General features: G+C 41.6%; 1 protein-coding gene across 1 annotated transcript in view; it reads left to right on the top strand.

Annotated features, from left to right (window-relative positions):
- Galnt2 (polypeptide N-acetylgalactosaminyltransferase 2) overlaps positions 1 to 13,670 on the top strand; it is a 144,149-nt gene that overhangs the window by 74,103 nt on the left and 56,376 nt on the right. Inside the window, exon 2 of the mRNA XM_003473487.5 lies at positions 3,411 to 3,504. Within this exon, the coding sequence (XP_003473535.2) occupies positions 3,411 to 3,504 (94 nt within the window). The remainder of the gene's footprint in view (positions 1 to 3,410; positions 3,505 to 13,670) is intronic.

Genomic DNA, 13,670 nt, shown 5'->3' on the forward strand with positions numbered 1-13,670 from the left:
TTCATGAGATGAGATGGCAGGAGGGACAGATCCTTGGTGTCTCTTTGCTTTTGGTGTGCCTCCCTGTCCTCTGGGGAGCCAGCCACTGTGCTGGGACACACTGAACAGTCCTGTGGAGAAGGGTATCAAGGCCTCTGGCAGTAATCATGCTCACTTTTTGTTTATTCTTATTTCATAACAGAGACAATTGTAGTTGGAATTGTAACAAAGGAAGTTGTTTTAATTATGACTTCGATAAACTACTCTTTCGGAAGACAGTGCCATTAAAATATCATTGGTAGTTTATGTATTTGGAGATGGAGCATATGGCACCTGGGCCATCTAATCCTGATGGTGAGAAGAGTTGCAAGTCCAGGGCCTTGTGCAGGGCCTTAATTCTGGCTTAGACTGTGTCTTTTATGCACCATGTAAGAACAAGGCGGACAGGACCACATACAGATATCTGATAACCATAACTACAAGGATGGTAAGTTAATTAGTGGGAGGAGGGAAGCTCAAGCTCTCATTGTCTGGGAGAGAATCCCTAGTTCAGGCCACTGGTTCTCTCTGGGGTGGCACGTGGATGTGTCCGGCACTCTGGCTCACGTGGTAAAGGCACACAGCCAGCAGCCTCCTCTGCATGATGTTTCTTGATTTGGCTAAGAGCAAATCCCAGACCTCTGGCAGAATCTTCCCAACAGAGCTCAGCTTTCTGTGAGAACTCCTGGCTCTCTCTTTTGTACATGTTTCTGATGCGTCTTGTCTCCCTGTGGTAAGTCATTCTGCACATGCTTTGAAAGCCAGGACCCTGGACTTGTGTCCTGAGAACCAGAGCAGGCTCACCGGATTTCAGGCTTTGAATTCATTGCAGCTTCTGATCCAATGTAAACTACACAGACCTTTTCTAATCTCAGCCAGTTCACACTCTTCACTGCAAAGGGGACCTATCTGTCAGTGTGTCATTTCCCTCCTAAAGGGAGAAAGCATTCAGCTGTTGGTGGCCAGCCTGGATGCCAATGGATCCTAGGTGTGCGAGCCTTCTCTGTACTTGTGCATCTGGTACCTTGCTGTTTTTAGGCAGAGCTGATGTGTGTGACTGTGGGAGGCTGTGGAAACACCTTCCTCTGGGAAGTGGCAGAGCCAGTGAAAGCAGAGTAAGCAGGACAAGGACTCTTTTCAGATGCACTTGTTTTTGAGCAACTATACTTTGTGCTCTGGGCAAGCAGGAGAAATAGGGGACAACTCTGGTGCCTGGCGGGGTCCTGGGGTCCTCTTGAATACCACATGCTTGTGCACAGGCAATGATTTTGAAAAATCTAGGTTTCTGTAAACTGATCTGCTTCCACTGGGCCAAGGCAGTTTCAAAGAAGCTAGTAACTTAAAGATGCCCACAGCATTGGCCTAGCTGCTCCTCTTTCATCCCCAGTCCTTCCAGTGTGGGCTCTTCCTGGCTGGCTGTGCTCGGTCTACTCGCCTATCCTTCTGGTCTTTGCTTATCAACATGAATGATGTGTGCATCCAGAGCCCCAGTGGCATCTCCTGACCTTCAGATTCCTGGTGGTCTAGACTATAGCCAGCCTTGTCAGGCTGTGCCTTACAGCCAGCCACTCATGTTACTTTTCAGAGACAACTTCAGCCTCTTAGCAATGGTGTGACCTAGACAAGTTGTTTAGCTTCTCTGATCTGGAGTCCTCCTTGTAAGACAGGAGTTTTGAATGCTAGAGTTGTTGCTGCCTGAGCAGTGCCCATAGAGAGCTCTAGTCCTCCTGCCTGGTCTTATCCCAGCATGAGTTTGTAGTTGGTGTGCCTCTTGGAGAGAGTGGGGAAAGGGAAGGCCCCCTTACGTGAAGAAAAAAAAATGTTGACTTTTTCAGAAAGCTGATAGTTGACCTGAAAAGATTGATTTGGTAAATGCCAGAGATAATGACTTGATTATAGAGGCACAGCCCCAGGAGCAAGATTGGCTTTTGGTTTTTCTCAACTATAAGGTTAAATAGTTTGATTCAGTAGACAGTGTATGTTGGAAGCCAGATGCCTATGGGGGGAAATTATCAGCCACAAAATGCTACAAGCTAGTGACAAAATAGAAATCAGTGCTTAATTAAAAGTTCACCAGCATGACTTGGCAGCTTCATTAAACCTGCTGATTTAGTCTTCACACAGAGTCCTTCTGCTGTGAAGCTGGTTGGTCAGTTAGATTCCCTTACTGCTGCAATTCATGAGGGTTGCTGTGAAATCATTGCCAGTAGTAAATTGGAAGTTTATTTATAACCAAACGATCTCAAAGCTAGTTATACATATCTTTTCAGAATCTTTTTAGAGTGAGAAAGTTTTAAAATTGGGATATAAATGTAATCCAGGACATTTGTTACTGTGTGGGTTTGGGCTTTGCAAAGTACAATGTGGCTGAGGGCCTGATAAGAGACCTCAAGGCCAGTAGCAGAGCCAGGAGCCTTGGGATTCTGGTTCTCTCTTGTGTGCCCTTCTGCCAAACTCAGTCAGCACACTAGAGTGGGCCATGGAGGAAAAGCTATTGGAGAAATGGGAGGAGACTGGAGGCCGGCTGGTTTCCCTCTATTTACTATGCCTTTCAAGCAGAAAGGCAAATTATCAGCAGAGCAACCTGTGGCCTGGACCCCATAGCACAAATGCTTGAGGACCACTCCTTGCAGATACCACTTATGTGTCAGAGAGCTAGTATCACATAAGGCATGCAGCCCACCCTGGTCTCTTGGGTGCCAGAACCCCTGGCCAGCTGGTAGAGCCCTCAGGGAGGACAGCATCCAGGGGCATCTGTTCAGGAAATGACCAGATCACAACGCTGCACCCATGGGATGTTTCTGGTTTGTATTATGTATAGATCTTTCTTATTTTACTCACAGAAATCAAATCCAAGTGAGTAGAAGATACATTTAGTTCTGTGGTTATGGAACTGTTATTTCATGTATTAGAGTAAATTGTTCCCCCAGACGAATGAGATGAATTCCATAAAACTCAGGTCTTGGGTTTTGCATGGGGGTCCTATCTGCAGGTGTGTCCATGGCAGTGCCACTGTGACTCATGGGACCTCCCCCTGGTGTCTAGTCAGTAGGGTCTGGTTACACTTTTGGTGGAGTTCAGAGGAACCCTGGGGAGGTGCCATAAACTATCTGAGGGTCAGAGAACCACTTCAGGTCAGAGCCTTTGACCTCTTGTATCCCTGTCTTCCTTACCCTCAGAGCATTGGGGGTTCCACTGAAATCCTTCCATGGTAGAAAGGCCACCCCCATGCATTCTGATCACCTAATGACTCTGCAGAAGGGCCATTAGGATGGGCTTTTCCTGCTTGCCATATGTCCCCAGAGCTGGCATAGAAACACAGAATGTATGGAACTGATGATTGATATTGTGCTCGGAACCAACAGGCTCACTTGGTGTATTTGTTTCCCCAGGAGGACTGGAATGAAATTGACCCTATTAAAAAGAAAGACCTTCATCACAGCAATGGAGATGAAAAAGCACAGAGCATGGAGACTCTGCCTCCAGGTACTATACCAGGGCCCTGTGTCCCAATCACTGCAAATGGCCTGACTTTAAAGCATGGAGCTTGGGTTCCAAGGACCAGCTGGACACGACCTAGAGCACTGCTTCACTTTTTTTTTATCACCTCCATTTGCGGGTGGTAAAATAAAAAGTCTGTGGGAGGTGACCCGGATTTGTTGAAACCAAAAATAGAATAAAACAAAACATACAATGTATGTATTAGTGCATGAAATTTTAAAGATAGACTATGTTTTAGGTTCACAGCAAAATAGGGGAAGGCATGGAGAGTTCCCATGTGCCCCCAGTCCCTCCATAGGTACAGCCTCCCTCACTTTGACATCCTGCGCAGAGAGGGTTATTTGTGATTGTCTGAGGATCCACTGGCCTCCAGGCTGTGACCTGGAGTTCACACTGGGGCTGGCTGTTAATGGTATACATTCTTTGAATTGTTATTTTGATTAGTGTTTTGTCATTGTTGAAACAAAATACTTGATGCCCAAAATTAAAGCAGTGAAGGTTTGCTTGGCTTACAATTTTTTGCAAGTTTTAGCCATACTCAGCTGGCTCCAAGGCAGGGTCACATGGCTAAGGGGCAACCATTCATGTGGCCACAAACAGCAAAAGCAACAAGGGCAGAAGAGGGAAAGACATACTTCCTGCCGCTGCACAGGTACAGCTCCAAGCCCCACCACCAATCCCAGCACTAGACAGTAAGCCAATTACAAATATTAGACTCAGTTGCTTTCATGTCTACATGAGACTTTGTGGGGACACTTAACCTATAACAATTATGTTATGGTTTGTAGCTAGATGACCCCCAGAGCTTCATGCATTGATGGGTGGGGCTTTTGAGAGTGACTGGATCATGGGTGTGTGATACTAGATAAGTCCACTGGTTGGCTTATCATAGCTCTCATGTGGGTGATGGACTTAACAGAGGGAAGGACCCATCTTGGCTGTGGGTGGCACCAACAATAGGTCTGAATAAAAGAGCAAGAAGGAGGAAGACTTGCTGCTTCCTGCCTGCCTTGTCTTGAGCTCTTTCTCCTCTGTCATGCCCCTTTTCCATGCCATCCTGTTTTGGAGCCAACCGACTCCAGAACCTCTGCACACTATGAGCTGAAGTACGCCTTTCCTCCTTTAACTTGTAGGTGTCAGGTATTTCGTTCCAACAATGAGAAAGAAACTATGACAAGTTATAACAAATGAACCCATCATTGTAGTATCACAGAAGATTTTGAGTGCTCTGTTTATCCCTCTCTCTGCAGGATATTATACAGTTGAAATCATATACTATTTTTACTGTACCTAAGATTTCTTTGTATCTTTCATGGCTGGATGTCACATTTTGTTTTAGCACTGAATAATATTCCATTGTCTAGATGTACCACAGTTTATTTTTCCATCCACCTTGTGAAGGACATCTTGGTTGCTTCCAAGTTTAGGCAATTATGAATAAAGCTACTATAAATACCCATGTGCAGGTTTTTGTGTAGGCATAAGTTTTCAAATCATTTCAGTAAATATCAAGGAGCACAACATATGGTAGGAATATGTTTGGTTTTATAAGAAATTACCAGACTATCCTCCAAAGTGGCTGCTCCATTTTTCACTCTCAGCAACATTTGATGTTGTCACTGTTCTAGAATTTCTTATATGTAAGTGTGTAGTAATATTTCACTGTAGTTTTAAATTGCAATTCCCTGATAACATATGTATGGAGCACCTTTTCAAATGGCCTCTGTCATATGTGTACCTTTGATGAGGTATTTCAGTCATTTGCCCATGTCTTGAGTTGTTATTTTTTAGTTTGTTGAGTTTTAAGAGTTTTGCATATAAATGTACTGGTGTGTCTTAGTTACTTTGCTCATTGCTTAGACCCAATGTTAAGGGGGAAAAGGGTTATTTAGTTTACAGTTTGTAGAGGTTTCAGTCCATGATTAGCTGGCTCTAAGGCAGGGCGGCTTCATAGAGGAAAACAATTCATAGCAGGCAGAAGACAGCAAAAGCAACAAGAGAGAGAGACAGACAGAGAGAAGAGAGAAAGGGAGAGGGGGAGGGGGAGGAAGAGAGAGGGAGAGAGGGAGAGAGAGAGAGAGAGAGAGAGAGAGAGAGAGAGAGAGAGAGAGAGAGAGATTTCTTTTTGTCCTTTGAATGCAGGCTACCCAGGTGTAGGACTTAATCCCAGCACCCTTAATCCCATCATTGCACCATCACTATAGGTTTATCTACCTCCAAAAAACCCTATGACCACATGAGGCAATTAGGGGGACATCTAGACACAGACCATAACATGGGGTAAAAATCATTTATCATATGCTTTTTACAAATATTTTTTTAGTCTGTGGCATATATTCTCATTCTCTTGGCATAGTGTCTTTCCCAGAGCAGAGACATTTTAGATTTAATTGAAGTGTAGCATATCTATTGTTTCTTTAATGGGCCATGCTTTTGGTGTTGTCTTGAAAAAGTTACAAGCACAAGGTCACCTGAATTTTCTCCTTGTGACTGTCTAGTAGTTTTATGGTTTTGATTTTTGTGAAAGTTGTAAGGTCTGTGTTTAGATCCATATGTTTGCCTGTGTTTTGTGTGTTCCAGAACCGTTCCTTGGAAGAATCATATTCCATTGTATTTCTTTTGATACTTTGTCAAAGATCAGCTGACTATATTTACATGTATCTTTCTCTGGGCTTTCTGTTAAGTTTCTTTTTTGTTTTGGTTTGGGGTTTTTTTAGCCAGTCCTGGGCTGTGTGATTATTGTAACATTATAATGTTTTGAATTAGGCTGGGGACAATCCTCTGATTTTTTTCTTCTCTAAGACAGCATTGGTATTTCTAAATTTTTTTTGTTATTGGTGTTGTGCATGTGAATGTTGGATTAGTTTATTGATAGTTACAAAGCAACTTGCTGGAATTTTGGTTGTAATGACATTCAACCTTAGATCAAGTTGGGGAAACTAGTATTTGACAGCATTGCAGCTTCTTATCTGTAACATGGAATATTTCTTTTTGAGTTCTTTGATATCTTTCATCAGTTTTGTTGTTTTCTTCATACAGATCTTAGATATATTTTATTAGATTTTTAACTTAAGTACTTCACTTTTGGGTGATACTAAATTATTTTATGTTTCAAATTTCAAATCGAACTTGTCTCTTGCTAAGTATAGAGAACAGACTATTTTGTATATTAACTTTGTATCTTGTAGTCTAGCTATAATTGCTTCTACATGTTTTGTTGATTTGTTCAGATTTTTGTACCCAATTTTATCTTTTCCTTTGCAATCCCTGTGCTTTTTATTTCTTTTTCTTGTCTTCTTGCAATAACTAGGATTTTCAGTGGAGTATTGAAAAGGAGTTGTCAGAAAACATCCTTACCTTGTTCCTGATCCTACTGGGACAGTTCAGAGAGTGTCACCATTACTATGGTTTGTGAATTTGTTGCAGATGTTCTTTATCAAGTTAAGGAAGTTCTCCTTTTCTTAATTTGCTGATAGTCTCTCTCATGGAAAGTTGCTGGGTTTTGTGGAATGCTTTTACTACACCTGTTGATAGTATCATATGACTTTATTCTTTAGCCTGTTGATGTTATTGATTACATTAATTGATTTACATTTGTCTAGCCAGCCCCACATAATTAGGAAAAAAATCACACTTGATTGTGGTCTACAACCCTTGTTATACATTGCTGGGTTCTGAAGAGTTTGCATATGTTCACAAGAGATGTCATTTTCTAGTTTTTATTTGTTTTTTTTTTTTTATCCTTTGGCTTTTTTTTTTTTTTTTTTTTAATTTTAAAGACTTGGCCTGGCTAGGGATTGAGTTTCTGATCCTCTTAGTCTCTCCAGGTGCTAGAATTGCAGGCATACATCACTATTCACCTGGCTGTAGTTTTGTTCTCTGATGTTGTCTTTGTGTAGTTTTGGTGTTAGGGGGTAATGCTGACCTCATAGAATGAGTTAGGAAATATTTGCTCTCCCATCTTCTGGAAAAGATAGAGAGAATTGGTATAATTTCTTCCATAAGGGTTTGGTGGAATATACCTGTCTTAGTTACTTTTTACTCCTCACTGAAACAAAATACCTGATGACCAAAGTTGGGAAAGGAAAGGTTTATTTTTTACAGTTTTTGGAGGTTTCAGTCCATACTCAGTTGGCTCCAAGGCAGGATGGCATGGTGGGGCTGCAGTTCATGGTGGCTGCAAACAGCAAGGCAGAAACCCAGAAACCAGCAAAAGAGCAAGACACACCTTCTTCCTGCCACTACATTGTATGCTGGCTCCACCCCTAGGCCAGTGTAGCACTCACACCCCCAGTCCAAGCCATAGATAGTGAACCAATCACAAATGCATAATGCAAAAGTATGAGGCCTGGGGGAGACAGACATAAACCATGACAATACCTGCAAATACTTCTAATATTTTCTATTTGGGAAAGTTTTTAATTCCCGATTCAATTTCTCTAATACAGGTGGACTTGCTCAGATTGTCTATATCTGATTATCAGAGTTTTGGTAGACTGTAAAATAGTCGGTTCATTTCATCTAGGCACAGAGTTATACTATTGTTTTTAATGTCCATGGGGTCTGTAGTAATGTCTCTCCATTTCTGACAATAATTTGTGTCTTCTCTCTTTTTCACTCAGAAGAGCCTCACTGACAAAAGGCCAATCATTTTTATCTTTCTAAAGATCCAGCTTTTGGTTTTATTGATTTTTTTTCTTTTCACTCATATTGATTTTTGCATTATTATTTTTGCTGCCTACTTTTAAATTCAATTTCTATTTTTCTTATTTTTTAGAGTAAGAGTTTAGATTCCCAGCTGAAGTTGATGTAATTTTTTACAAACACTGCTTTCATTGCATCCCACAAATTAATATTTGTGTATAAGTAGAATATTTGTTAATTTTTAAAAACTTTTAACTTTTTCTTGAAATTTCTTCTTTGATCTATATTATCTGGAAATGAGTTATTTAATCTCAAGTATTTTTGGACATTTCCAGTTATATTTCTATAATTCCCTTTTTGGGGGGGGGTACAGAGTCTTGCTATGTGGTTCAGTTTGGCCCTGAACTCATGGTGATCCACTTGCCTCGGCCTCGTGATTGCTGAGATCACAGACAGGCATGTGCCTCTACAGCTAGCTAATATGATATCTTTTTTTTTTTTTTTTTTTTTTTTTTGGTATCAGGAATTGAACTAAGGACCTCCTGCTTGCCATACAGGCACTTATGCCACTGAGCTAAATCTCCAGCGCCATATGGTATCTTTTTGATCTCAGACCAGACATTGTATGATTTGTGTTCTTTTAAGTTTACTGAGGTATGTTTTATGTACCCAGATTACCCAGATTGTGTTTACTTTAGAGAACATTCTATGTGAATTTGAGGAGCAAGTGTATGTTGTACTGTTGGATAAAACAGTCTATAGTTGTCAGTTGTACCCAGTTCATTGCTGCTGCATTGAGTTCAGCTGTGCCCTGCTAGATCTCTGCTTGTGGATGTACCACTCCTAAATGGAGTGCATTGAAGGCTTCAAATATAATAGTGGGCCATCTGCTTCATGCAGTTTGTGAGTTTTTGCTCACATATTTTAATGCCCTGTTTTTAGGTGAGATGTGTTAAGGGTGGTTATATCTTCTTTGAGTACTGGTCCTTTTATTATGAAGTGTTTCTGTTTATCTCTGAAAGTCTGATTTGTCAGAAATTAATAGAGCTACTCTCGCTTTTTTGATTAATGATAATCATAGCATATCTTTGTCCTTTTACTTTTAATCTATATATGTCTTTATATTTAAGGTGGATTGTTTTGTAGACAGCATGTATATTTGACTTGTGTTTGAGCCATTCTGACAATCTCTATCTTTTAATTGCTGGGCGTCTCCCAGCAGGAGCATGTTTAATTATTTTAAACATTTATTTTTAAACCATTATTTATTTTAAAACATTTATTTTTAAAATTGTTATTTAAATTTTTAAAAATTTTTTGCAATGCTGAGTATAGTTATTAGACAAGTGCTGTACTACTGAGCAACATTCTAGTTCTAATTGGTATATTTAACTAATTGACATTTACAATTATCATTGATATTTGGATTAATATCTACCATATTTGTTAGCATTTTGTATTCTTTGTTCTTGTTCTAGTTCCTGTTTTTGTTTATTATGCTCTTTCTGACTTTTCTGTTCTTGATGTCAAGCACTTTAGGATGATTCCATTTTTCTTCTTTCTTAGCAAATCTATTACATTTCTTTTTAATACTCTTCTTTAGTAGCTAAGAGTTTGTAGTATTCATTACAAGTAACCTAGGTCCCCTCTCAGGTGACCGGGGATAACCTGCATGCCCTGGATGGTGCACGTTCTTCATGGTGACACCTCCTCCCCTGCCTCCCAGCACACCATTGCTGCCACTCATTTCACTTATACACAGCATGTTTGTATAAATATACATGTGGGAGCTGATGCCTTTGCTGTCACTGTTTTCTCTTCTGACTGTGTCTCTTGCTGTTTGTCATGTATGCTAATTCCTTTGTGGAGCATGAGCTCTATGGGGGTGGGAGGATACCATTAAATAACCCTTCAGTGGTATGGGGGAGAGAGTGTATAGCTTGATGAGATCTCCCTCCGTCCTATTGAACCTGGATCCCTGACTCAAGACCTTCATGAGTGCCTCTCAGATCCTTTCCCTGGTGAACTGGGCTCTGCTGTGGCCCCACAGGCTACATTCCTCCTGAGGGCCATGCTCTGGTGTATTTCAGTAGCTCCTTTTTTCCCCTGTGCCAGTATTTACTGTGAAGGCCTGCTGAGGTTTCTAGGTGTTTCAGGACTGGATTCCCTTGAGTTTCAGTCTCATGATTATCTGCACTGAACCCTCCTGAACTGGCTAACTATAATAAAGTTTTCCTGCCTTGGCATGGGCTCCAGGGAGCTTTCTGTTCCAGTCACTTTTAATTCTCGTATTTACTCTCTGTCTCCAGTTTCAGGCCTTACTTCTCTAAATGCATCTCAGAAGCACTGATTTTTTTTTTCTTTATTCAGCTTTTTATTTATAAGGATGGAGCAGAGATTTCCTGCTTCTTTGATGCCACCCTCAAAACCAGAAGCCTGTCCATGGGCTATTTGCCATGGTGGATTGTGTTCCTTCCTTAGCTTGAACAAGTGCCCTGGACTGCAGACCCTTCCTTTGTCTGCCTTCTCCTCCTCTGTCCCAGCCGCATGGATATGAGGTGTGTCTCTGTGTCTTGCCAAGGCCCCAGGTGTGATCTGTGTGTCCCACCTTCCCTCCCTGCCCTCCTCCCACATCCTGCCAAGCCACGGTGCCTGCAGAGTTCCTTCCTGTGCTCCCAGCAGGAGCACCCATCCTGAGAGACACGACTTCTGTGTGAGTTGATGAGCGGCTTCCTATGGATTGTTACCTATTAAAAACCCAATCCCAGTGTGTTTTAAGGCACTAAGAGGAGGGAGGTAAAGGCTGTTTTTAGGACATGTCCCAGATGTAAGATTGAGTCCTACTCTGGTTAAAATCAGGTCCTTGTGTATGTTGACTATGGTTTGCAGTCTTAACTAGTATATGCAGTTGATTCTCTTATCAGAGAGAATGTACTGATTTGCCTCTTTTTTGAGTTGCAGTTTTTGATACATTCTTTGTTTTGTCAAAAGCTTACTCTCCCCTTTTTGTGTTGAAACCTTTTTTCTTATTAAACTGTCACACACATGATTTTTTCTTAGAAATTATATTATGATTAAAGAATATATTTTTTCCAAGCAAGATGGACACAGCTAGAGTTTTATGATCTGCAGGAACTGCCAGTCACAGCAGTTTCTGGTGTGTAAGTTTGAACTTCAGGAAGGTTTGTGGTTTCCTGTGTCTGTGCCTTGGGCATCTAACATGGCAGGTGGAAGAATACAGCACTGAACTATTTTTACAGCCACAAAACCCACTGATAAAGGGCCAGGCTAAGATAGCAGAGGTTCCAGGGTAGCAGCCCCTACTTTCTGACCACATACCTGCTGGGCAGAAGTGTCCAGACCACCAGCCACATGTGTGTTAACAAATTACTAGTAATATGTATACATACAACTATGTGGGTGTGTTGATGTATTCTGATGCATTTTTAAAATAAGTTCTTGGAAAGATGAGCACAACCCTAGAAAACATCCCTTCGTGTCTTTCTGCACCCATGGTATCGTCCCATGTGGCCCTGTTTTGAGGACTGTGCTGCCAGGACTGCCACAGCAGGAGAAGTCTGGGTTATTGCTTTACTGTGCTTCTTGTCTCAATTTACCTCACTTTGGAATAGAATCTGAAATTTAGATAACAGTGTGTCATCAAAGTGGTAGTCCCAACTGCAAGTCCTAGATTGGAAATGTGGATGACAGTCTGGGAACTGGATACTCAAGATGGAGGACAAGGACTGACCTGTAGCAAGGGATCAGAACCCAGGGATGAGCACATAACCTGAATGCTAGAGGGCAGGGGCCAGGGCTAGGACTGACCTGGAGACAAATAAATGACATGGGAGCCCAGGGTTAGGGCCCTCGAATGAGGACTGACCTGGGTCTTTAGGTTCAGTCATGCCACTTGCGATTTTGCCATTAGAGTCATCAGTGACTCTCATTTTCCTCATCTGTGAAAAGAAGAAGATGCCTAGCTCTGAGATTCCTTGATTCGGTCTTCCTGTTTTGCCTTATCTCTGGCCCTGAGTGAGGAGGACCTGCTGCATCATCTTCTGAGTGCAGCCCATCCAGTCTACCACCCAGCTCCAGTGTTCAGCCCTCCGACAGAGGCTTATGTACTGGCTTCTGCTTCAGCACTACACTTAGAACCTCTGAAATGTTTTCCGTGCTGGTTTTGAGTGTTTTTAGCCTATTTTTTGTGTTGTGAACATCTACCTGATAGAAACCAACCTCATCTTTGCCTTTGGTGCAGTTTTTCCTCGTAATTGCCCCTCTTTCTTTCACCTGCTCTCTTGTCTCTCTTGTGTCTCTGAAGCTGACCATGTACCCAGCTGGTGGCATCACTGATGCTAAGGAAAAGGACTGGTCAGGCAGGTGAGGTCTTCAGGATGACTGTGGATATGGTCCTGCTGACCCTTGGTTGATGTGGCATTTCAGAGCAGATTGTCATTCTTGTGTTTACTACTTTGCATAAAAGGTACATGACTAGTGGTGGGGAAAAGTTGAGGCTCAGGGTACCTTTCCTCATGTCTCTGAACTGTCCCATGAGGCCATACACGGTGGTGGGAAGCAAGTCCACATGGGCCTTGTGTCTACACAAAGTCATCCAAGCATGCATTTGTAGGCAAGCAGTGATGGTTCTGGAAAGCGTAAAAAAGGAGGCTGGTGGAGACCATGTACAGCAAGCTATATTTATTACATTTAGACCGTCTAATGCACAGTGGAAAAATAACTTAAATTCTCAAAAGAGCTATATGAAAATTTATAAATGAAGATTACAACCCAGGTGTAGACCTCATTAGTGCAAATCAGCTTCTACTAAACTTCAGTGTTTGAGACTATTTCACAGTATTTTCTTAGCTATTTTTATCAGACTGATAATTTAAAAAGTATTTTGCCTATAGCATCTGTTTTATTGAATGTACTTTTAAATTGCTTTTCACTATTTTGAATTTCTTGTTTTTTCATTGTTAGGATTCCTTATTTAAGGAGACAGTTTCTCAAAGGTGAATATAACTTGCTGTTATACTACTGACAAATATAGAGTATGATTGCATGTCTTTGCATTGGAATGGATATACTGTTTTTCTAATCCTGTCTTTGCCGTGGTCTTCCCTATGTGATATAATGTTATGACCTTCAGAGAAAAAGCAGTAAGTTTTTGTTTTGTTTTTTGTTTTACCTTCCCAGTAAAATTGCGTTCAATTTAAGGTCAACCAAGAGATTAAAATAAATATGAGTGCCTGTCCTTTGATTTTAAATATATCCCTTTTACTTCCTTGACTGCTTTCCCAGCAGGGGCAACTCTGGCCTGCCCAGAGTAGCTGTGTGTTTGTTGAAGCTCCAGGCTAGGAGGAGTTTACATGCAAGGCTGTAGGTAGAGCATCCCACAGCCTGAGTCCACGGAGATGCTCAGTTTCCTGCCCAGTGTCATCTGCCAGTGTAAGATACCTAACCTTCCTGGACACATGCAGGTGGCAGATGACACAACTGTCATC

This window comes from Cavia porcellus, unplaced genomic scaffold, assembly GCF_034190915.1.
Source record: "Cavia porcellus strain 051 isolate PalLab524CR breed Dunkin Hartley unplaced genomic scaffold, mCavPor4.1 scaffold_13, whole genome shotgun sequence".
Classification (NCBI taxonomy): domain Eukaryota; kingdom Metazoa; phylum Chordata; class Mammalia; order Rodentia; family Caviidae; genus Cavia; species Cavia porcellus.